The 26,409-nt window shown below is 39.7% G+C and overlaps 1 protein-coding gene across 1 annotated transcript; it reads left to right on the top strand.

Annotated features, from left to right (window-relative positions):
• Positions 1 to 353: 353 nt before the first annotated feature.
• On the top strand, positions 354 to 24,761 carry LOC138610346 (septin-2). Its single transcript, XM_069683084.1, has 12 exons — positions 354 to 425; positions 5,461 to 5,507; positions 5,940 to 6,039; positions 6,131 to 6,217; positions 6,671 to 6,794; positions 7,634 to 7,768; positions 8,245 to 8,362; positions 19,604 to 19,705; positions 19,887 to 20,032; positions 20,202 to 20,285; positions 20,373 to 20,430; positions 23,350 to 24,761. Exons 2-12 carry the CDS (start codon positions 5,481 to 5,483, stop codon positions 23,413 to 23,415), a joined length of 1,047 nt encoding a protein of 348 aa, XP_069539185.1. The 5' UTR covers positions 354 to 425; positions 5,461 to 5,480; the 3' UTR covers positions 23,416 to 24,761.
• Positions 24,762 to 26,409: the final 1,648 nt, after the last annotated feature.

The raw sequence follows: 26,409 nt of genomic DNA, 5'->3' as shown, positions 1-26,409 counted from the left end.
ATTTTGTATTCTAAAATAGGCCTATATTAAAAGAAAATCTAACCTTTAATAAACATATGATGTATTTGAATGGAGTTGAAAATGTATAGCAAATGTCACATATTAATGTATAATTCGTCAGTGCATTAAACATTTTCCACGAACTAGACGACAGGGACAAAAACAACTGTTACGGTTGTCAAAGAGACTGTAACACTCAGTCAGCCATGTTGGATCTAACAAGGAATGACATCTTGCGAGTCAGCCGTCGGGACCGATGAGCCGTAATGGCGTCAGTTGCGCAGCGAGATAGCCGTTGGTAATGAAAGCTGTCGGGACGAGGGCGGACTTATTGGGACAGTTTCCGGGTTTCCCTTCCTGGGCTGGGACAGCGGCGAGAGGCAGAAAGCTCCTGCTGATTAACAATAATTCAAAGTAACACTCAGGTAAGGCACCTCGTAGTGGTATATTGTTTTTATGTGTTTTTTACAAAGTGTTTGAGTGAGACGGAGCAGGGGGAAGAAGACACAGACAGTTTAAGGCGAGCTGGCAACATGACACCAGCCGCGGTAACAACTGTTGCTTGCTAAAGTTTGACAACGTTAACGTTAACAAAGTTTCATTGCTTTATTATACTCAAATTCGATTTATCAAAAGTGTTTTAGAGCAAGTTGAAGTTCAAGGATCTACGTAATTCAACAAAGCTGTATATTTTCTACGCATTATAATGTCATTGTCCCAGTTGATGTTTGTTAAACTCAGTCAGTGTCTGTCAGACTGGGTGTGGTGGACACCCAACTGTAACACACACACAAGCCCACGCGTTTCAAAAATCCCCGGGCAAGTAACTTAAGCATTTTTAAAAAAGATTTCTTTTAATTATTTCACACAGCTGTCCAGCCTAAATAATTACTCGTCTTCAAACTTTCTAACCAGAGATGTGAGCCTAATACTACTAAGAGCTTTAGGACTCATTTATTGCCCCATTGTCCTTGTTCAGACTTGACAACTGCTGGGAAAGTTTTTACACTGAAGTGGTTTTACATCACATATTCATAAATCATTACCATATAAAATCTGTAACTTCAAGTTCAAAGCCTTGACTTCCACAAATTTCCTGTAAATCTCTCCTGTGTAACATTCCTAGACTGTGAAATCGCTTTCTAACATCCGATTAATCCCTGACCTTTGATTGTAAAGCACATTTGCACCAAAATAAATTTTGTGTTTAGACAACTTTACAATAACAGTGGGAAACAATAACATGTTCTCATTATGTTGTCTAAGATGTGGCTTAGGGCCACTATTGAAGAATTATCGTCCATCTTTGCTTGTGTTTTTGGCTCAGTGAAAACATGCATATTTCACTTCCTGTCTTGCTGAGTGGTGAACACTATGGATGGCAAACTGTGTAAGCTGTAATCTCTAGTTTGCAGCTGGTCTTTATTTCAGAAACAACTTAGGTTTTTACAAAGCTGGACACAGATCAGTTTGCAATCAGAGGGACAACATCTCTTGGTATTGAAAGACGTCTCAAGCCTCTGATCCAGCACCTTCACCGCTCCCTGACCTCTCCCCTTCCCGCGACCTTTTCTCATAAACATCGGCCGGCTCAGGGAAGACATCTGTCTGACACTATAAACTACAAGGGGATGTTTCCTACCGTTTTGCACTGTGGTGTGAATGGAAAAACAAAACTTGATTCACACTGACAGACCAAAGTGGACCTGAGCTATTGTGTCAGAGGATTGAATGATGATATTACACAGCAGGACACCTTTGTTCACTAGTCGGTGTTGAAAAACTGGGCATAAAAACACACATTATAAATAGCTTTCACCCTTTCAAGTACCAGATTTATTGTGTTAACAGGAAAACAGTCATATGTGACATTTGATTGAGTTTGTCCACTGTATGCTATAGTCACTCAGGTACATATTTTGGTGTACTGAGGCTTTAATGCCCTTTTATTTAAGGCTGCTACAAACACCTATTTGTTGTATGGTTGAATGAAATTAATAAAATATATATGTAATTTCAAAATACAAAAAGATTTTGGGAAATGTATCTTTTTCTGGGAATTCAACTAATAAACATTTTTTGGATTTATAACTGAATATAAGATTGTTTGCATCCAGCAAATTAAATTCCTGACATTCCTTGTTTTCCTGACAAACAGCACCAAAATCAAAGACATTATTAACTTTACCATGGTAACAGAGAAGAGCAGTACTTCCTCACATTAAAGAAACAGGAACTTGTTGCGTTAATATTTAGATTTTCTTTACTTACTTCAAGTAAAAGAACTTACTTTACTTTTTTTCATTTTCTTGACTATTTTGTTATTCAAACTGTCATTTATTCATATTTTCATTCATGAACATTAACCAAACATAATCATACAGATTCCATTACTTGGAGATTTAAATAAATATATCATCGGCCCCTTTAACTGTACCCACAGTGTTAGTTTCACTATCAGTCACCATTGTAGAGCTTCATCGTCATTACTGTAAAGCAGCTTTATCGGTAAGACAGTGTTATGATAGCATTATGTTTCTGTATGACTCCCACTTGTTTTTAGTCATTTCCTATCCTGTCTCCATCATCATAAATGCTCCATCCTGCGCTTTAAACCGTGTTATAAACAAGCCTGCTGGTTTCCTCATGGTTGAAAGGCTTTTTCATTCGCCTATTGTTGCTTTCTTTCCTCTCTCTGAGCTAATATTGTAGAATGTCTCTAAAGCCACAGCTTAAAAACATTATTATATCTTTATTACTGTTGCCCGCCACCACTACCTTTGGCCTCAAGGGGCTACTTCATAACACTCAAGCCCTCCCCGTTCTTTTTTGTTGTTGTGCGTGTGTGTGCGTTTTTACATGAGCCAAACATCACTTTATTACACTCAGAAGCTCCGGGGTCCCCGTTGCTGTGATCGGTTGCCAGTAAATCACCATTTTTGTTGTTGTGCCACAGAGTTCGGCAAATCTCCACGGTGTAAAATTGTTTCAATGTTTCCAATAAGAGCAGAAAGTCTTTAATTCATGCAGAGAGAGTGTGCGGACCCTCGTCACTGCCTGTCAGGAAGGTGAATAGTTGTACTAGCTCTGCCGCCCCTTCATGGCGTCAGTCCAGACAATAAATCAACTCTAAATGCATAACATGCCAAGAACTTTGGCTTAACTAAGGTGGCATTTTTCCCTTTTGGCCCTAACTGTTTAATCTCCCCCATGTCTGGCATGTTGATAGCTGTGTGTACGTGTGTGTAAGCAGCTCAGCGGCCCAGCCGATTAAACGGCCATTATTAAGAGAGTATTATTGAAGTGTGCCTCCTGCCTGTCTGTCCTGTAGTGTTGTCTTTGTGATATTACAACTCCAATCTTTGAACGCTTTAATTAATCTGCTGCCGCACTAATGCTGGTTCCCACAGAGCCTGTTGGGGAATAACACTTGGGGGGTGGTGTATGTGTGTGATACACATGGAGACACCGGTGTGTGGGCTGCACAATTCATTAACTTCAAGTGGTTTATTAGCAAAAAAAGCTAATTTTTTATCATCTTTGTTGTGTTTTTATGGCTGAAACTACTGATTAAGCCGTGATAGTGTTGTGGCTTTTATGGATGGACATGTTCTACAGTTTGTTGGATGGTCAGTCCGTAATTTTAGTGGTACACTTTTGGTGTATATGGCTAAAAGGATACATAGATTATTGACTTTTTTAGGTCCACTTTTTGTTAATTAATTGAACAATCATTTTAAATGGAGTTCAATTAGTTTCCTTATACTATTATGTGGATTGTCTAACATTAATGTTAGGTTCTCATTCTTAATGTCAGTGCTTATTGTTGTTCTCTTGGCCTCACATCTTGTCCGTTTGACCTTTATGATGGCCCTAACCCTGCCCTCCTCTACCCTCAATGTTTGGTGTACCCCCTTGCTGTCCTTACATGTGGTCCGTCCTCAAAGTGGTCAGGGGTGAGGCACGTGTTCTCCCTCCTGCCTCAGCTGAGCAGCCCTGTATAGGAAAGGCTTCAGGAACCAGAGCGATAAACAGCCATTGTTCTCCCTGCGGGCTTGGTGAAACCACCCTGTCAGTATGAGAGATCTCTGCCCACTTTCATGTAGATACAGAGGGCCCCTGAACCGTCACCTAATACATTTAACAGTGTGAAATGGTTCCCCAAGTGTCCACAAACGTGTGCTTGCAGATGCCAAAGCAGTCGGTCAATTCGGGTTCCCATGCCACCTCTAACATTACATAACCAGAGTGCATCTCCGTTTGGCAGCACGCCGCAGCCTGCCTCTTTCCAATGCTTATCACACTCCACCTGTCAAGGGCCACTGTGTTGGTGATAAAATGGAGCCTGTTCTTCCTGCTCAGTCATTACGCGGCTAATTTATCAAGCAGGCTTGTTGCTCTGTCGTCTGCTCGGGGTCGTCGAATGGGACGGGAGTATGCAAGACAGTAACAGTTTAATGGGAGTCTGGGAACAGACCTGGTGCCCACAGCTCTTAATCTGTGCTCCTTCCGTGTGATAGTGTGAAGGAACAGTTTGGTCGTCGGCCCGAATCTTAGTGGGGATTGAATGTACAGAGTTGAACAATCACAATTTACAACCTAAATATCCTCAGGTGGATTTGTGTTTCTTAAGGAATCAGCCACATGAAGATACTTCAAATGAAGATGTATGTTCTTTTTCCTGTCTCATTGATATCATATGGCTTCATGGAAGTCTACATATAAAATATATATAGTGTATATTGACAATATGAACCAACAGACTGGATTCATTTATTTTTCAGAACAGCTTAATGGCAATCTTGATGGTCTTATTCATGTGTAGTTGTTAGTATACATAAGGTATTTTATTCATAAAACCCGTCCCCTCTAATATCGATGATAAGTATAATGAGACCTTAATGTTTAGTTTCACAAAGGGGGCTTTAACCACAAAGTCATAGCAAATTCCTCCTCCAGCAATAAGGCTTAAAATAGCTTTGAAGGCTACAAACAACACATACAACTGAACAGATTTCTTAGCTTAAACATAAACAAGTTTATTTTACAGCAGAGCAGCTTAAATACACAGCATGAAAATTTCACAGGGGCCAAAATGGGTTCAAACCAAACCGAAAAAAAACCCCCAACAACAAACAACAATTAATTTTCATAATAAGCTTAATGATTATTTTGGCATGCGATTTTCTATGCATGGAGCTTTAAACCATGACTTAATTTTTAGGTTGCTTATGGTTTTGTCTTACAGGCTGTGTGTCAAGATGTGATCAATATAAATGTTACTTTTGATAGATTAAGCATCACTTAAAGAGGAAAACAGAACTCTTGAAATGAGTTTTGTTTTTAGAGATATTCAGTGAATACTTGAGAACAGGTTTTACCAAGATGGGTAGAGGAAGTGGTTTGCTGCTTGTAATTTAATCTGAAATGTTTTTCAACACTTTTTTTTTTCTCCATCAGACATCCAGTAAACTGTTGCGATGTCTCAATCAGGAGAGAAAGGGAAGGTGAGTAACAGGCAGACATTTCTACATGTTACAGCCCGTACACTGGCCATTTGAGTAAAGGGGAGGGGTTTCAGTGGGCTGCAGTGGTGATTAAGACTCATGGTACTTTTAATCTCATGCACACATGCTTACACAGGCATCCAGAGAGGATATCCTGTACAAATGCTGGGGTTCCATGGAAGGGCTTTATTGCCTGTTGAAATTTCAGAATAATATGCATCATCATCAGTCACTGTCATATAGACTCACTCTCACATTCACGCACAACACTCACCCTTATAAAATGATGGGAATGTCAGGGGGGAGCAGATTTACAGAGTGAAAAGGGAAACTTACTTGCCTTCTTACTTACCTATTACTTCAATATTTTGTTATTAAATCACAGTTTTTGACCCTATTTAAAACAATGTGAATGTCTCTTTTGCTCTAAAGTTCCCAGATGCAACAGGTTATGTCGGGTTTGCCAACCTCCCAAATCAAGTGCACAGAAAATCAGTGAAAAAAGGGTTTGAATTCACCCTAATGGTTGTAGGTGAGTTATCACTCTTTAGTGTTGATGTAGAATGTACTGTATGTTTGCTTTAAAGAGTGGAGCTTTATTTCCCATCCTCTATGTTTTTCAGGGGAGTCTGGTTTGGGCAAATCAACACTTATAAACAGCCTGTTCCTCACTGATCTCTACCCGGAACGCTACATCCCTGGTGCCGCAGGTATACTCCACAGTACCCACACACCCACACACACACATACACACGCATGCACGTACGGAAATATACACACTGTAATAACAGAGAAGTGTCTGCAGCAATGTCTCCAGCAGAGCATTATTTAAAGAGGAATGTTGGGAATGCCTTAGTCTCAAAATATGACCCTACCCTTCTTATGACTTGACTTAGATTAGGACTTGTTCTGGCTTGTTCTGCCGGCCCTCCCTGAGCAGATTATGCAGAAATGTTTGTATCAGGAAATGTGTTTTCAGATGACAAAACCCATGATTTCATTTTGAAGGCGTATCCACTTCCCTAAAGTCTGTGTTTTTTGGCTGGTGTTAGCCCGTAGTTAAGGCTGGGACTTTCCATATTAATGTTATGATTTCACTTTTTGACGTGTTACCTCTGTTATGCCACACATCAATTATTCTTGTATTTATTTACCCACCACAGAGAAGATTGAGAGGACGGTGCAGATTGAGGCATCAACCGTTGAGATTGAAGAGAGAGGTGTAAAGCTTCGCCTTACGGTGGTCGACACCCCTGGATACGGAGATGCCATCAACAGTCAGGACTGGTGTGTTAATGAGGCGTGTAGGAGAAGGGAGTGATAACAACTTGGGACAGGTTTCCTGTCCGGCATGCTCACTCATACTTCCATCCTGTCCTCAACAACTCCCTTTTTTTAAAGTTTCATCTCAACCTCCCCATTCCCTACCTATCCTCCCTCTGCATTCCCTGTCCAGATTTCCTTAAACTTTGCGTGTGTTTGCTAGTGTGGCATCCTCATGTCAGTGGTGTCAGTGTAGCCAAAAATCTATTTCCTTCTGATTGTCCTGACATATCCGTATTTCTGCAAACCTGGACACAAATCTCTCCTCAAAAGGAAACAAATGCCAAGGTGCTGTCATAAAACAATAACAGTCACTTCCTCTTTTTTCTTTGCAAAACTGTTCTTATGTCACCCTCTCAGTTATTTGACTAATGTTTAAAAGTAAATAAATCAGTCAGGTGCAATAGTCAGGTTTCACCATATTTAAAGAGCTATACTGATATTTTTAACATACATGAGGACATCATTTTTTCTTCAAGTTGATTTTCATACTGTGTTTAAAGTTTAGCTAGAAGAGTTTATCTCAGGTCACAGAGGAACATGAACCTCTTCATCACAAAACAGGTGATACTGAATTTTTACGACAGCATCAATATATCTTTTAACATGTAATAAACACACTGCTGAGTCATGCGGGAGTGCAGAATTATTTGGCTCACAGTTTTTTGACAGTGAAGAACCTCTGCTTGCCTCCAAAATGATGTGTATAAATTTCCTTCCTTTAAATTATTTCAATTGTTGATGGTGAAATATGTTTCACGGTGATAAAGGAGGAGTTTGTCTGTTTCTCTGTCTGATTTCAGCTTCAAGACCATCATCCAGTACATTGACAATCAGTTTGAGCGATACCTTCACGATGAGAGCGGGCTGAACCGAAGACACATAGTGGACAACAGGGTGCACTGCTGCTTCTATTTCATATCTCCGTTTGGACACGGGTAAACAAACACAATTTTACAGACACTGATAGTGAGCTGAAGGTGATGTTATTTCTGCCCAGCTGTGGTTTACTATACTGTGGTTCATCCAGGACCACCTGAGAGAAGAACTTCTACAACATGCATATATTATTATGATGATGTTTTTTAATTATTAGACCTTTGCCAAAACACTGTTACACCAATCGGCACACATAAATGAAGACAAGGCAGAACCTTCTCTTTGGTTTTTTTATAAAGCACCTTTTACTTTTATTGTTTTTTCCTATGATGGCGAAACAGTATCACATTCCAGTGCTATTATGTCATTTAACATCACATTACGATTAGTGTTATCACTTCTGATTTCTCTCTTGCCCCTAAATTTCTCACTTATCTTTTTTTCTCAAAACCTTTTCCTCCTGTGTGTACGCCATCTTCTGCTTTCCACTGTATCCTAAATGTTCCGTCTCTTTTTAATCTTCTCTCTTTGCTAGTCTCAAGCCTCTGGATGTGGAGTTCATGAAGGCCATCCACAGCAAAGTCAACATAGTCCCAGTCATTGCCAAGGCTGACACACTGACACTGAGGGAGAGGGATCGCCTGAAGAGGAGGGTGAGTTTGATGTCTACACGCACACACACACACCATCCACTGTGTTTCATATTTAATGGTCTTTAATGTCTTGAATGAGGTGACAGGAGTGCAGAGCACAATTTTGGTGAGCATTCATACAGAGAGCAGAAGTAGTTCTCTATATAGCAAACTGGTTTGTAAATAAACACTTAAGTAAGTTAGTTTGTTAAAATCACCTTCTATTACGGTAGAAGAATCAATCATTGATCGTCTCTTCCATTGCAGATGTACAATCTGATTGCAAATCTGCTTTGCTGTCATCTTTCCCGTGCATTTTATTCTTAGCACAAGGAAAATGCTGGAATGTCTTAGCGCTTGTTGTCAGGATGTTGGGGACTTTGTTGGAGTGTTGTGGGTTTTTTTGTCCCTTCTACAGATGGTATGGTTTAGCCATTACAAAGTGGACTACAGAACATACACTATTCATATGACAATCACTTATACATCCTTATTGGCAGCCTGGTGTGTCCAGCATCCATGTGTTCATGTGGGAAAGCACACATTCTCTTCCCTGTAATTTACAGCTTACATTCTGTGTTTTTGATGACACAGCCAGATTGTTCCTGAGTTCAGGGAGGGACGACAAAGGAGAGGAAAGAGTAGGAGGTACAACAGTAGGAAAAGAGTGTTGTATATAATATGGAGGCAGCACATCTCATCCAGTTTCAAACTGTCCCAGATACTTCCTGTTGGAAGTTCCCCAAGTATCTGCCCTGCTGCACGCTCCTCAGCTTCCTGCAGTCCAGAGAAGTGCAATACCACACACACACACACATCTGACTGAAACATGCTCAGCTGATAACCTCTCTGATGCATCCATACTGCGTCAGTATTCCTTTAGATTTGATGTCTTATTTTCTTGACCTTAATGAGTACCAATTATCAACAAACTTATTCTACTTTCACTTAAATATAAATGTCAACCTCTCAAGCCCATGACGTGTCTACAACTCCCCTTTCCACACTTGGAAGCGATGGTAGTTGTACATTTTTTTGACATAATGCAATCACTCTTCAGGCTCGAAGGAGCCAAAAGTTCATACATTAGATTGCTTTGTTATTATTAAAGAGTCGCTGGGGTACACATAATTTGGCCCTCATTTGGGTTTTACTTTTAATTATCTTAGATAAACATTAAGCAACATTTTCCCAAAATATCTGTATCGTTGAACAGCCCCATGAGCAATGGACAAAACTTTCCTTTCATATCCAGGCTCTTAACACAAATATACAGATAGTTAGAGGAGACTCGAAAGACCCAAACTACAAACTTTTTGCTGCTTTTCTCTGCTGTTCATTATTATTATAAACATAATAGGTTTAGGTTTTGGTCTGTTCAAGAAACATTTAGTGATTTGAAAATGTCACCATTGGCTTTAGGAATTCTTCCTAGGCATTTTGTGCTGTTTTATATCATTTTATAAGTAAAACAATTACCTATAAAAAGAGGGTAACTGCTGGACTATTAATGGGGAAAAATCGTTAGTTGCAGTCCTTGTTTAGAAAAAATAGTGTGCTGCATTACTAATGACTTTTCTCAGCTCAGGCCACTTCGTTCTGTTTTAATTGGAAGTCGGCCCGTCTCCCCACCTGCCTGTGCATGCCAAGACCTCCCACCTGCCTCTCATTCAGGTCTCGGAGCCGGTGGTCTGGCAGGGCGTCAGGCTGACCGGAGTCCAGCTCAGTAGCGAGTCAGCTTTGTTTGAGGCTCCCACAGTTGGTTGCTTTAAATTGATGATGCAGCATCTTAGGAAGTTAGAGTCACAGTTTCATCTGAATTTGTTAAGACGACAGGATTTCACATTTGCTACATTTATGCAATATAAGATGTGTGACTACACTTCCTGTATTTTAACTGTTGTGCAAGTTGCTCTGCATCAAAGGTGGCATTCCTCCACTGCATTGTCCTTAAGAGACCTTCCAGCTGAATTGTGCTCTGTACAGTTGTTTTGTGGTGTGACCTTCCTCAAACCTTCTGAGTGTTCTTCTGGCACTTAACATGAACAAAACCATGTTTCCTGCCACCGCTGACCCCCGCCCCAAATTACAGAAAACCCCTTGCTTGTTGGCTTTCTGATCCAGCTGGCAGCGTGCAAAAGGTCAGCTGTGCTGATTAGAGTTTTGACAGAACTCTTTGATTCTTCTTCTCTTGTTTTTCGTTCAGCTCACTGTTAGACATCTTTATACTGAAAACGTGGGGCAGCGGAAATTCTGTTACTATATCGCTTTGATCTGACCTCTGTGCTTCTCTATCACTGTCTGCCCAAAAAGTTTGTTCACATGCTCTGTTAAGTGTTCCCTTAACAGACATTTCCCACTGTACAGTCAGAGCAATTAGCTGCTGATTCAACAAAACGGGCACACTCACGCACGCAGGACCACACACACAAAAACACACACACACACTGCCTTAAATCTTACACGAGGAACATCTTTATTTCTATACTACTTTCATAAAATTGTCTTTTTTGTAATGGTTAAACAACACAAATAGTTAAAATTTAGTTTGACTGTGTCTCATGATAGTGAGTTCCCGAACAATCCATTATTGGCAGGAAATACAGCGTCTGAATTAAGAGATGTGCCGTACATTTAGAAATGGCATCTTGTGCCCCTCAGGAGGGCTTATTATCTCTTGTGTGGTCACTGTTTGGGCGTACACCACTTTGATCTTCAGTTTGTAAAAATAGCTTCTGTGTAGTGTCGGTATATTTCACAACTGTACACAGTAGCCCTGATTTTAGCCCACAGAACCGGCAGGATATATCTGCATGTAATTGATGTGGTTAATTCCTGCCTTATGCCGTTAAATTCTAGCTGAAAAAACCTGAATACTTTTTTGTACTTAGATAAAATACTTTGATTTACTGTCTTTACTTAATCTGCCTTCTTGTGTGCATCTAAACATAATCATTGTTGATGGTTAGCGTCATAGCAATGCTAATTCATCTCTCTAAGTGTCTCTCAGGAGAACAAACATTTGTAGGCTGAGTATTTGTTGGTTTGATCAGATTAGTTGAAGTGGCTCTTAGGTGTACGTGCCTGATTCCTGCTTTACAGTCCCATACAGGGCAGCGGGGCACCAGGCCTTCCTTTGAGGTCAGAGCTCCAAGAACCTGCCAGGAAACTGAGCGCTCAAGGATGATTGATAACCTCCCACGTTCCTCCCACTGAATTTATTAGTTTGTTTTTTAACACGGTACTTTCTCACCGTTTGTCTCTCATAAATGAGACCCCAGCTTTCTCTCTCAAGGCTCGTCCAGTCCTTTCTCCGTTTATTAGGCGGAAACAGCTTGTACAGAACAATATAAATTTCCTGCAACGAGTAAAGACTGTTCCACTGACAAGACACAACCTGCTGCCCTGAGCGGCTCAGGCTCACCGACAAAGTTAACAAACCTCCCACCGTTCAGCTTTCATCCCCTTAGTTCTGCTCTGCTCTCGCCCGGTCCTTCCTCTCCTGGCAGCCCCTCACTCAGCTGCCTCTTACTTTCTTCCTCTGCGTCTTTGTGTCCTCTTTTTTTTTTATTTGCTCTAATGCCAATTTCCTACACCGGGGTCTCTGTGGTCTGTAGCTCATAAGTTGCCCTGAGGAGGGTATATTGAAGGACTGATCCTCTCAGTCTGGGACCTTGCAGTCATATCCTGTGCAGGGATTTAGTCTCTTTACTGGTTGTTTTTTTTGTTTGAACATAGATGACGGCACAGAGCTGGTTCAGACTGGAATCCTGCTGCAAGCAAAAAACAGTAAAGATGGGTTAGGGAGAACATGCAAACTCGACACAGGTTCACAAGGTCCGAACCAGGATTCGAACCAGGAACTTTCTAGCTGTGAGGCGACAGCGCTAACCACCGCACCACTGTGCAGTCTCAGGACTACATAATCTATTTCATTTTTTCATTTTCCCGTCATACTGTAGTTTAAACCAAAAGCTGTTTTTGGTTGGAAGCTTTGTCAATTCAAGTCCTGGAAGGAATTTCAGACATCCGAGAAGTCATCTGTAACACTGAAATCTATTAACCAAAGAATGTTAATATGCATTTCACAATCTACTCGGTTTGCTTTCTTCAAAACTATTTTGGCTCCCACTCAATTTTCAGATGTGATATTTCCAAAAGAACACAGCAAGTTTCTAAAACTAAACTCTGCTTTGCAATTGTTAAACAATGATTGGTTACCTACTGTGCAAATTTTAAGTCTCTTGAGCGTTCATGATGAAATGCAAACAGAACACTGTCGAGAAGGACGGAAAAGTATGTCTGAGCATTAAACATACCACAGGGTGCTTCATGATGATGGTGAGTGAAGTCATATGAGTAAAATCTGCTGTAAAAATGTACCAAACAAGGCTTTGAGTGCCTCTTTGAAAGGCCAAGTTTTACTAAACCCTTTTAATTATGATAAAAGATGAAAAGAAGCCAACCAAATGCATTCTTTCCCTCAACCCCAGTCTATGTGATATCTCTTTATTTCTTATGTTGAGGACTTGAGGCTGTTCTCGTGAGGCAGAGGTCAGAGTTTGCAAGAGAACCCGGCTCCTCCTCTGTTCTCGCACAGGCAGCAGACAATAGGTCATCCCTTTTTTCCTCCCTCTACTCCCCACTGTTTTCCTCCCTTCTCCACACATCTCTTGTCATGTCTCCTCTCTTTCTTCTCTCTTCCCGTCCATCTTCGCCCAATCTCTCTTGTGCAGAACCCTCCCTCCGTTACGTTTGTCCCGTCAGCTGCCATATTTCAACCCCTGGCTGAGGCACTGTCACAGTTTTCCCCTCATTGTCTGACCCTCTGTTGTCTCCCCCAGCCGCTCAACGAGAGTCCTGTTGTGTGAACGAGCTCTACGGCCCCGCCGGGAACTATAAACGCTGCCGGACTGCTTGTACCGGCCAGTGTTGCCACCAGGTTTTGTTGAATGGCAATAACAGAGAATGAAACAGTTTTAACACAGAAGCTCAGCATCATCGGTCCAAACTGTCAAGTTAGGAAAAACATTTATGAGGCAGCTACAGGGAACTGATTGATGATGTGTAATTATGTGGGTTTGATGCTCAGTCCATTTTTAATATTGTTTCTTTGTTCATGTCTAGGCGCCCCGTGAGCAAAGGTTAAGCAGTGATTACTTCATTCCTACCTCATTGCTCCCAAGTGTGCGTTTGCGTGTGTTTTTGTGTAAAGTACAACCCCCTGGTCAGCTTCTGGCCGGTTCCTTTTTCCTGCCAGTGTTTCAAGCACGCGGATATATTTATTTATCTACCCTCCAGCGGTCATTGTGCCGGGGTATGCTACGTGTCTCTGCAGATTTAGAACAATAAATATGCGTTTTTTTCTCATAAAGCGAGAAGCTCATTTTCACACAACCATCCGTTCTCAAGTAAAGAAAGTACAAGCAGACCACGGTGTGAAAACAGCAGGTTTCCTTGTTCGAGGGCCGACCTGTAACGATGGTTTCCGGGCTTTGCAGCGCAGCTAATGAGTCACATTTCGCTGCTGAGTTTGCCGTTGAGACGCTTTTGATTACCAGACCGAGTCACACAACCTGATGTGTGTTTGAAATCCTAAACTCATTCTGTCACCTTCTTAATCTCACTCAGATACAAGATTACATGAATAGCCCAATTGTTCCTCCACATGCTCTTTGATCAGAGGGAGAGGTGGGTGGTCTTTACTATACTAATTCTTATCCCAGACAAAGCAGTGCGTGGATGTGTCCGTACAAGTGTGTAGATCACCATAACTCATATGATGCCTGCACGTTGCCATGGCAGTGGTGACTTCCTTTGTACTTTCCTCCTGTCCCTCCAGCTGTTCTGGTCCAGTCTGGACCATCCACCGAGTCTCAGACTCTGACTGAATATATCTGGAATGTGTCTCTGTGCATGCATGCGAGTCTCTCTAATCCCTGTAACAGAAAGGTATTGTTTTACCAGTGCTGCTACATGCAGTTTTATAGCTATTCTTTGATATTTAAAAAGTCAGAGGGATTTACTCTGCAGATGGTCTGAAGGTCGTCCTCCATCTCTGGTGATCATCTCGCCTCCTGGAGCTACAAAGCTCCACACTTGAATTTTTTTCTTACCTCTGACGACAGATTGTTTCATTTCACAAAGAAAGGCAAAAGTTAGCTGTGTGTGTGTGTGCATGTGCGTGTGTGTGTGTTTGTGTAAGAGGCTGGTATGAGGGCTAAATCCCTCCGACCCCCCTGGATCAGGTATTGTTGGGGCTCTCTCACCCCCTCAGACTCCCTGCAGGCAGCAGAGAGCCGGTTAGTTGAAAGTAGTTTCCTGGAAGGAGACGAGCGTTTGTTCTCGTGTGTCTTGAGGTTAACAAATTAAGTTTAGAAACTGAAGAATGGTGATGGGAGTCTAGCAAGTAATCTGTTTTTACTTTCCAAGCCCTCCGACCTCAGTGTGTCTTGTAATCTCGTCATGGCAGAATGTAATGAGTGTTGTCTGAAATATTGCTTACAGTGACGCACCGCTCTGTATTCTTCAGTCAGTGTAAATATTTATATTTCTTGGCAGATATACTTAAGAGCCACACGGATGCCTCGTGGAACAGAGTGCTTTATTGTGTTTTTGTTGGCAGAAGATGGTGGAGCCACCCTCCTCTTCAATTATAGACATTGTGCACCTGAATCTTTAAAGTCTTTCTCCCATTGAAGACTTAGATTTACAGCTGGAGATGCTGGTACTCATCACATCTTTTTAGTCTTTATCTAAAGAGTATGCGGAGTGTTTACTGTCTGTGAATCAAGGCCACATTTTGACTTATCCAGAGCTCATATTTTACATTTTAGTGTTTTTGGCTGAACGGTTGGAATTCATCAGATCACTGGTCCTCGCTGCTTTCACTGACAAGAATATGAAAACCACATGAAGTCATATCTGTATCCCTTTATATTTATAAGTATTGTGCTAAGCCACTCATTTTAACAACATGTAAGTTGTGTAAAAATAACGCCTCTTCTTAAAACTCATATGAAAAAAAGCACAGTGTTATATTTTATCTTGCTTGTAGTCTCTTAATCAAAACAATATCCAAAGACGTAGTTTGATGGTGTGAAGTCACATGAGATCATGGAGATCAAACATACTTGTTTTTATTATTCAAGAATCAGGCAGAAATGTATGACTATGGCTGAAATTGTGTTCATGGAAGAAGAAGCGTATTACACTTTAATTAATGAATTATTACATTATGTCAGTCTAATTAATTCATTGCAAATGAAACAAATGTAAACAGTTCACTTCCTTTCTCTCTCCATCATGCATTATCTGTTTTTGTTCCTGGACGACGGACCACCAAATGACACGCACAGTTACCTTGAAATAAATGACAGATTTCTCTGAGTTTCAACATTGTGAGAAACATTTAGTTTACAATTAATATAAAATGTACAAATATAAACCAGTAGTTCACATCTTTTAGATATTTTAATGGCAAAGTGTTACGTATAGTGACTTTTCATGTTTAAATTCATAAAGCTGTTTGGCTCAGTTGGTAGAGCATGTACAGAGGCTACAGTCCTCGGTGCACGGATCACAGGTTCAACTCCCGGTCTGCCGATCACTTGGTGCATGATGTGTCATCCCCCACTCTCTACTCCCAACATTTCCTGTCTATCTTCAGCTGTCCTATAAATAGAGCCAAAAGGCCAAAAAAATAATCTTTAAATTCATAAAAGTGTTCTCATTTTTTGGACATTAGCTGGAGTGGTCTATGGACATCCTGGTAAGGCAGTTACTGGAGCTGTGTTTGCAGTTCATTTGACTATTTGTATACAGCTTTTCAGAAATGAACAGCAATCATGCAAACATGTAAACAAAATGTGCATAACACAGACAGCAAACGTGCGTCATTTCAACAGTGTTGGAATCTGAAGAAAATGAAATAAACCAAATACTGCTTTGGGTAGTTTAACCTCTTTTCATGCAAATTTCATATCTTGAATGTAACTTTTTTTATACATATAAATGTTCATAAATGCCTGTGGAAATGAAAGGATTCAGGAGGTGTAAAGTAAGCAGCTGTTTTATTCCGTTGGATGTACAAGAAGAAGGGACAGAGAACGCTCACCTAAACAGATTTAACAGTCACCATGGCCTGGACTGTCCTTTAATAAACTCTTGGAAAAAGAGGGCCCCTGTCCCTCTGGGTGTTTTCTCAGTAGGTTTAAAAGCGACTGAAAGCTGATCAGATATGCTGCCTCTAATGAAAATGATGCAGCGCTTCATTCCCATGGCCACTCTGCAGGAGCTGGCAGGCAGCTGTGAGCTTACATAAACATTACGTAAAAGCGCTGCTGCTCTGCTCCCTCTGAGTTCCCCCTCTCTCGATCGTCTCGATCGGGGTTGATTAGTCTCGAGATGCAGTTTGATTGTTTTGTTTTGTGTCTGTTTTTTTCTCTCTGTGTTGTTGATTTCCTGAGAATGTTTCTACTTCCAAGTATTGTTCCCTGTGAGAGTCTGAGTTTGATAGACATAAACGCGGTGCCAGGCCGGAGGAAGCTGAGCTGTGTCAGACAAACGTGTTATCGTCAGTGTGCACTTGTGGCTGTGGTCACCTGTTGACATCACCTGCTGTGTTCACTGCAGTCACCTCTGTTGTTTCTGTGCTCTTTTCTCCTACAGCCTTTGTTTCCTTTTGTAGTTTGTCCCAGATTTATTTCTTATTGTTCAGCAGGTGTTTGAGTCATTCATATTTTTGTGGGTTTGCTTGTGAGAATGAATGAATCGTGAAAATATTATTCCCTCGGCATGTCGAGCTGATGAAATGGTAGATCCCTGTAATGATGGGTTTGCACCCTGATTCATTATGATTGGAGGTTTTGGTTAAACTTGCTGTGCAATTGTAGAAAAACTGCTTAGCCATGTCTCCCATGACTTCACCCTGTGTAATTATATCTATGTATAACCCCGCGGGTTTGCTATATTTGGGCTGCACATAACCACAACAGTATATTTAATACTGCTATTCCTAGAACTGACTGACTTTAGAGTGGAAGTAAGTGGCTGGCATGATTCACCTGCATTTTGTCATACTTGTAACTCATTTTTTAACTGGACAGCATCAGCCTCCACCCTCAAGTTTCCAGCATGACAAAATATTGTTCAAACAATGCTCCATAATCCACAATATGAGCCAGAAACGTAGGCGATACATATTTACCTTCCTTTTCCAATTAATACTGAGCAGAGTCTTGAATGGTATTGTTTGTCTGCTGCCCTGCCAGCACTGAGCGGACCTGCACGGCCAACCATAACAGCACATAGAGAGGTGCGTGTGGGGGGTGTATTATAGCTGGACAGGATGGTCATAAAATCAAAATGGCACCCACTGCCAACGTCTCCGTGCCAACGAAAATACACAGTTGGGAGAAGCAGGACGAGGAGGAGTGACTGGTGTAACATTAGGGATTAGGGCCGACATTGTGTACAGTAAATCAGCAGTAGACAACAGGGATTTGGAGCAGGCAGTGATTTTGACATGATGATCCCTGAGAGGTCTTGATTATAGGTGTCAGGCCGTGCTAAGCACACGTTGCGGAACAGAATAATTCAGGTAAACAGCCATTTTGCAGCTTTCGGCTTAGCAAGGTCTGGAAACAGATGATGGCAGACAACAGTCTCATGTTTGTGCGATGACCAGATATTGTTTCTAGATATTTAATGGTGGTTTTTATTCATGAAATATGTTTTTTGTTGGTTGTCCCGGTTTATCCTTGTTGATCAGTTAGATTTTCCCTTTTTATCGCATTTTTATGTGAATGTCTCTTCATCTTATCTTCTTGTGTGACTACATTTGTTGTTTGTTTCATTTTTTCCTGCCATTGTGTCATGTGTGTTTATTTTCCCACTGAGAGCACAGTTTCCCAAAATTCTTTATGCTCGCCCCCGCCGGCCAGAGCGATGTTTATTCAGCCTCCATGTTCAACCGGCCTGTACATCGTGTGTGTTTGAGTGAATGAAGGGAAAAAAAAGGGGGCTCTGGTCCTGTGTCACGCTCTCCTCTGAGTCCTGCAAAGCCTGTTTGTTTTTAGATCTGCCCCACAACAATACCCGACTCTCCCCACGCACACACACTATTTCACTCACACTGCGCACAGAGCTCGCTGAGAAAACAAGCGACAGCCATAACAACGGCTCAAACAGAAGCTGCGCTCTGTAGGAAAACCTGCGCTCACTTCCCAGGCTCCTGGCTGACTGACCACTGTCCTTTTATACACTGCAGTACATGAAAGTCCCCAAAAAGTCAGAAAAACAACACTTGACATTTTTTGGCTCCATTACATAAGACGACATTGTGAATTTAAAAACTCTGCTCTCTGGAAAACAAAGTAAAATGCAGCTTTGATGTCTAGAATAATAAATACTGACATCTGTCCCAGAGGTAGCCGAGAAGAAAGCTCCTTTGTTTTAACTTGTTTCTTCACCGGTCGGCCTGTGAATGAAACAGGAAGAAAACTTTGTTTTTGACTCTTTCAGAACATAAACACACACACCATTATTATATTTCACCTGTCTACCCTTTCTGTCTCAGCCCTCTTTTCCTCCATGGGGGGCTTTAATTAAATGTGTTGCTGCAACAACAGGTGCTCACTCACAGCCTTCTATTAACCTTAAATGCTCTCTTACTTTCTGTTTATGGGTCTGAGTGGCTGCTGTTTTTATGACCCACCGTGTAAAGTGAATGAACACATAATCTAAATATATCTTTAAACTACAAAAGTCATGAGATGCAGGTTGTATTATTATACTTTCATTTAAGATAAAAGAAACTACAAATACAGTCAAAGTAATTTAAACTACAGTGCAAGGAACAAAAAGATACTCATGGTTTATTAGCTTAAAAAAACTAGAGTACTTTGTACATTTTGAGCATCCATAATACACTAATTGAAGCATTAATGCCATAAAAGATACAAAAAAAGTTTTACAAACTAAGACGACTTGATTGAAATATATTTTTTAAGGAAAGTGGTCCTCGTCTGTAGTGAGGGTGAGGATTTCTTGTCATGTGAAGTTTCTGTCAAAATCAGTGTTTTCTGGATTGTTTGAGTACAAATGTTAGAAAGCAAAGCTGACCCTCTGGTCGTGTCTGCAGTGACACCTCTGCAGGGTTCAAGAGTTGAGCTTTCCTCGTGCAGTGGGACATGTCAGGAGGTCACAATGAGGTCGCCATCCTGCTGACTCACACGTGTTTCTCTTGTTTCCACCTCACAGATCCTGGACGAGATCGCAGAGCAGGGGATCAGGATTTATCAGCTACCTGACGCCGACTCTGACGAGGACGAGGAGTTTAAGGAGCAGACCAGAGTCCTGAAGGTGAGAGAGGGACACACCCTGACTCTAATGTCAGATGTAACATCACTACGTCAGACACTTTCCTCAGCTGGTTTAGTGACAGATATCATTATCCTCTTATTCATCCTCTTCATTTCACATGTCCCGTCCTATGACTTTGTGTCTCTCTGGGGACCCACTAACCTCTATCTTCCTTTCCAAGGCGAGCATTCCCTTTGCCGTGATTGGCTCCAACCAGCTCATTGAGGTTAAGGGGAAGAAGATTCGTGGTCGTCTCTATCCCTGGGGAGTTGTTGAAGTGGAGAACCCTGAGCACAATGACTTCCTCAAACTGCGCACCATGCTTGTGTGAGTCTCCTGGGCAATAAAACTTCTAAAGTAAAAGGATTTTCGGAAGGAAAGTCTTTGAAAACCTTGACTGAACTTCTTCCTCTTTAAGCTGATTGTAAAAAGGTAACAGCGAAGCTCTACTGCCTCCCAGTGTGTGAAGACAGGATTGCATGTTTGTTTGTTACAGGACCCACATGCAAGACCTCCAGGAAGTAACTCAGGATCTGCACTATGAGAACTTCCGCTCAGAGAGGCTGAAGAGAGCGGGCAGGTAAGACGCTGATTTATTTCTGTTAAACACGAGCTGCTTTAGGAGGAGCAGGAGTTTTTAAATAATGGTTGTTTTGTTTCTCTGCAGGGCTGTGGATGAGGATGTGGTGGATAAGGACCAGATCCTGCTACAGAAAGAGGCTGAGGTAAGAAAACGCACACACATGCGAGCAAAATGTGTCTTAGTTGGTTCAATAAGAACTGAATAGATGTAAATACAGGTGTGCAGGATCTAAGGATTTAAGGAAAGGTTTGGCCTTTTTTTCAAGTTCATAATGATAAAATAACCCTAACCCAACTTTTGCCTTGTGTTTAATACCAGGCAAAAGTGATGAAGTATTATACCAGTGCCTTTGTACAAGCATTCCTTTAATACAACCTCCTTCCAACTGATGCTGTAATTTTGGAACAGGTTTTTTCTATTTTAACCTTCAAGGTACCCGTTGGTTTAAAAGTTAGTTTTAGGATACTCTTAAAATCAGCTCATATAGACTTAAACATTGTCGTAGAGGTTGGTAGATAGTAGTTAACTGGCTTAAAAAAACACTGACTCCTTCAAATCCCTGTGTAATGAACTGTATCTATAGATTTCCATCCACTTGATTTTGCTAACACAGACTGCTGATGCAGACTTACCCTGACTATGCAGACAAACTTTTCAACTTAGTTGTACATATGGCATTATGACATCATCATGTGCATTATTGCCCTGTTTTTCTTGCTGAAAGACCTCGAGGTCAAACCAGGAAACCTTCCTTATACTTTGTGTGACTATAAATAGCAAGGTCTCATTTTTTCCACCCTACTATTATCTATATGTGTTGTTTATGTTCTGGGACATGGAGCCTGTTCGTATAATGTGTTTCTTGATTGTTCCTGATTGGTTTGTTTGTGTTGCTGCAGCAGTGCACCAATGTTAGCGGGCGGGGTGCAATCAGGGCTGTTTGTAAACAATGTGCCCAGGCAGGATATGGCATCACTTCCTGCCTGGATGTCCTGGCCCAGTTTTATGGTGGGAATGACCTCAGTAACGTGAGGAGCTTGAAACACAAAGCTGGGGAGACAGAGGTCCACTTGTTTACATGCTGTCAGGGTTTTTGGTAGGAGAAGAGATAACAATAGCTGATGTAATGCCTGTACCTACAGTTTATATAGGTCCATAGTTTTCTTTTAATGTCCTAGAAAGAGGCTTATCAGCGACTGTTATTTCTTAGAAAGGTTCCTGAAAAGCTGTGTAGTTTGTAACGATGGAAAATATAAAAATTACATTCAGTTTGTAGTGTCAGCACACAGCAGGAAAGCTGTGTCTTTCTGTGTAAATGTTACAAGCAAACACAATTCCATAAATGTTAAGAATAAAGGTTCCAATCAAAAGATAAACAGTCACAAGGTTTAATTTGAAATCAGCAATTTTTGCAATCATTAGGATTTAAGTATTTTAGTAAAAAAAACTTTTAGAAATCAGCAACTGCATAATGTCCTGTTCTTATCTTAAAACTTGGTTAATGAAGGTTTTATTTACGATATGTACTGTCTCAGAATAACAACTGTTATATTTATATTTAGCGCCTGATTACAGTTCATTCAAAGCAATTTTGGGGAAGTCATTAAGCCTTCAACTTTAATTTAAGCATGACCCATGAGTACTTCTCGAAACAACAGATCATAAAATATCTTAACCGAGAAAAAAAAAATCCTCTTGAAAGTCAACAAATGCTTAATATCCTATCATTTTTTCTCAAAAGAGAAGAAAACCCAACTATAGCTTTGATAAGAAACAAAAATCAGTGAAAATAAATAATTAGCAGTTCTGTTCTTTGCCACAAGATGGCGGCATACATTAAACAAAGCTTCAGTGAGATAAAGTCCCATGAAATGAAAGTGTCTTGTGCTCATTATTTTTGCTAACGAGTTTTTAGATCATTTAATTATTCACGGGCCTGATGTTAGCTTCCCATTAACATTTATTTACATTTTGACCATTATTTATTCATTATTTGACATTGATTTATGCTTCATTCATTTTTAAACACTTTTGTCTGCTGTGCTGATATACACATAAATTAATAAATATAGACATAAAAACATATTTACTCTTCATTTGATTTAATAAAAAAACATCTGTAGGCTTCTGTTTAGTTATTGCACAGTAAAACAGCAGGTAACCTAATAATGGTGAATAGCATCTCAAGGTATAAGACCTAAAATCTAAGTTAAGTAATTTTGGTAATGTCTTCTAGTCCTAGGTTCTCATGACCTCATTGCTTTTGCACTAGCGATCAAAAGTGAAACACAAACGTGTGAACAGCACTTTAATGTCATCATAACGTTTCTATTCTGAATGTGTCACTGAACATATTGCACTTCTTCTCGTAGCCATTGTGGTTTTCCTTGAGACGTGAGTGAACTACATGTTGTGCAACTTTGCTCAGCACAATTCTTCAGTGTGTCTAAACTTAATCTAGAAAGTGAGGTATTTTTGTCCCCTATCAATTATCTCTTATATGACCTTTTGACCCTCAGTGTCAAGGAGCTTGTTTGTCAAATTTTCCTTTTTCTTAAGCTTATAGACATATCAACAAATAAATGTGGTTTTAACAGGACGGCATTGTTATGCTAACAAGGCAGGTCATAGGAACTGCGTTACATTAAGAGACATGTTTGCTGTTTTAAGCTTTCAGTTTTAACACACTTCAGGTCATCCCCTTGTTCTGGTTTTGAATTTGAAAGAGATCGAATCAGCAGATAAAGTTGGCTTGTTGTTTTTTATTAGGAGTACCACAACTTTTAACCGCTTTAAATATCAGTGGATGTTTTTGGTTACCCAATACCAAGATCATCTTTTTTTTTATTTTCCAAAAAGATTGTTTTTCATCTGCCAGAAACATGGAACATTTTACCAACCTCCAGAGGGTTTAACTGAACTGAACTGTGTTTTTTGATACATAGGGGCCAGTTAAGTGAGTCTAAGTGTGAAATTTAATATGTATTTATGTGAAATGTTGTAAATGGAAGGCACTCTTCATCATTGCGATTCTGTATTTATCTTTCTTCTCTCTCTGTAGCTGAGACGCATGCAGGAGATGATCGCTCAGATGCAGGCACAGATGAAGATGAAATCAGACGAGTGAGAGAGTCGGAGGAGTAGAAGGGAAGCACACAAACACACACGCATACACACACCTGGTCTTTCTTTGAATCCATCCCTTCCTGCTGCCAATATGAAGATCCACCAGGAGTCCAGGTATCCAGGATCACGTCATCTTTATCTGCACACCATCTCTTCCTGTTCTTCTTCTTCTTCTTCCCTCCAAACATCCATCCATCAGCTGTTCAGGAGCTCACAATTCACAATCCAGATATGAATCTCACTGATTTTCCTAGTTTGCTTGTACAAGTTTGCTGATGGTTCCAGGAAAAATCAAAAGGCATGAACAGGCAAAAAAAAAAAAGAATATGGTATGATTCTCAATGACGTATCAGTTATTTAGCATTTTAATTATGGTCCACAGAGCTGTAGTGACTACGGTACGAAGATGTTTTTCATTCATACTAACATGTTTACAAGAAAATGTGTACGAGTGTTGCATTTCCCATCTACATTGAACATCTTTTAACTGTTCTCTTCTCATGTTCTCTATTAGCTTAAATGTGGTTTAGCAACCCATCACCTTTACCTCTTGATGGTTTCAGATCTTCAGTGCCTTCAGTGCTTTTGTCTGACAATGCAATAACTATTAATATTTCCACAGTGAATGGTTAGTGTGGCTATGAATGAGCTGAACTGTCCAAGTCGAGAACAAGAAAGCTCTTTCTGGTTTCAAGGCAATTTATCTTATTTGTGTTAAACTACCATCATAATTTTGTAGCTAAACTCTAATCTTTAGTTGGGCTATTTAGTTGTAAAGCTACTATATGCAAGAATTTAAACTAATACCACCTGGTTTTTAAAAGAATAACCAGACTTAAGGATGTTATCTTATAGTTGAATAAAAGTACCATGTTGTTAATATTTTTGTATTTATCACCAAGAGCTGCATGATCGTAATGTCAGTGCCAAACTACAGACTGTAAAGTAATCACACTATACGGTCAAGTATCTTAATGTGTGTCCATATGTGCTCAAGCAATATTGTTAAATGTGTTAAATGTTCTCTTTTTACACTACATGTGCAGTCTTTCATCGTTATGTATTTGAGCTTTTTCCCATTTAAAACAAATGCCATAATATTCAACTGTACTGTGTGTGTAAACTCCCTCCAGCCTTCTGTGAGACTAAACATCCTAACTTTTCTTCATCAGTGCAAAACTTTGCTGTCATTGGCATTATTTTCTATATGCAAATGTGTCTGTTGAACTTAATAAGAAAAACATATTTTTTGTTTCTTTATCATATCTCAGTAAATACTTGTTCTTTAACTGTCAACATTTTTTTAAGTATTTCTCTCTTAATAAAATTTGTTTAGAGAAAACGTCACATTTATTGAGTCGGGTTGATTTTGAATGAAACATATCTCTGAGGTAAATTTAGTCTGGAGATACAAATACTGTCCATCAGTGGTCCACAACCTTTTTGGTCATAGATATTATCCATTCGTTTTAGCGAACTGTTTATACCATTTATCCATTGTTTTAGCTAACTCTTTCTATGGTTTATCTATTAGTTTTAGCTAACTCTGTCTAAACTTTAGCCATTATTTTAGCTAACTATTTCTACCGTTTATCCATTAGTTTTAGCTAACTCTGTCTAAACTTTAGCCATTATTTTAGCTAACTATTTCTACCGTTTATCCAATAGTTTTAGCTAACTCTGTCTAAACTTTAGCCATTATTTTAGCTAACTCTGTCTACCGTTTATCCAATAGTTTTAGTTAACTCTTGTCTAAACTTTAGCCATTATTTTAGCTAACTCTGTCTAAACTTTAGCCATTAGTTTTAGCTAACTCTTTCTATGGTTTATCTGTTATTTTAGCTAACTCTGTCTAAACTTTATCCATTATTTTAGCTAACTCTTTCTACTGTTTATCCGTTAGTTTTAGCTAACTCTGTCTAAACTTTAGCCATTAGTTTTAGCTAACTCTGTCTAAACTTTATCCATTATTTTAGCTAACTCTTTCTACTGTTTATCTGTTAGTTTTAGCTAACTCTGTCTAAACTTTATCCATTATTTTAGCTAACTATTTCTACCGTTTATCCAATAGTTTTAGCTAACTCTGTCTAAACTTTAGCCATTATTTTAGCTAACTCTGTCTAAACTTTAGCCATTATTTTAGCTAACTCTGTCTACCGTTTATCCATTATTTTAGCTAACTCTTTCTACTGTTTATCTGCTAGTTTTAGCTAACTCTGTCTAAACTTTAGCCATTAGTTTTAGCTAACTCTGTCTAAACTTTATCCATTAGTTTTAGCTAACTCTGTCTAAACTTTATCCATTATTTTAGCTAACTCTTTCTACTGTTTATCCGTTATTTTTAGCTAACTGTTTCTATGGTGTATCAGTTTTATCTAACTGTTTCTATTGTTTATCCATTAGTTTTAGCTAACTTTTTCTATGTTTTATCCATTATTTTTGCTTACTCTTTCTGCGGTTTATCCACTAGATTTAGCTACCTGTATTTCAGATGTTCATCCATCAGTTTAATGTAAGCATTTTAACCTTATGTCCATGACTAACTATTCCAACCATTAATATTAGCCAGCTACTTTAACCGCCTATCCATTAGTTTTGCTATGTCAACCATTTGTCTATTGGGGTTACTTTGTTACACTATTTCAACCGTTTATCACTTACATTTGGCTTATTTAAAAATCATTTTTACATTATTTTTAGCCAACTATTTCAAACGTTCATCAATTAATTCTTACAAATGTATTTCAACGGTTATGTCAATACTTTCATCTTTTGAACCTTTTTTCCCATAACTTTAAACTACATGTATTACTATTGGGAGCATTTTTACTGACCTCAAGACTTGAGTAAGATACCTTAAGAACCCTGAGAAAGCTTTAAAAAAGCAACACACATTTGAAGTGAAAAGGTTATCTAGGTGTGTTGTTGGGAAGTTGTCATGTCTTGAAAATATTATCGGCTGTAGGCTATTATAAAACGCCTATACCATGGTTTT

The sequence above is a fragment of the Semicossyphus pulcher genome, unplaced genomic scaffold (assembly GCF_022749685.1).
Source record: "Semicossyphus pulcher isolate SPU_LCO1_2020_fin unplaced genomic scaffold, fSemPul1.0.p SCAF_6, whole genome shotgun sequence".
NCBI classification, from domain to species: Eukaryota; Metazoa; Chordata; class Actinopteri; order Labriformes; family Labridae; genus Semicossyphus; species Semicossyphus pulcher.
The sequence above is the reverse complement of the archived record's forward strand: the minus strand, read 5'-3'. Positions and strand labels throughout refer to the sequence as shown.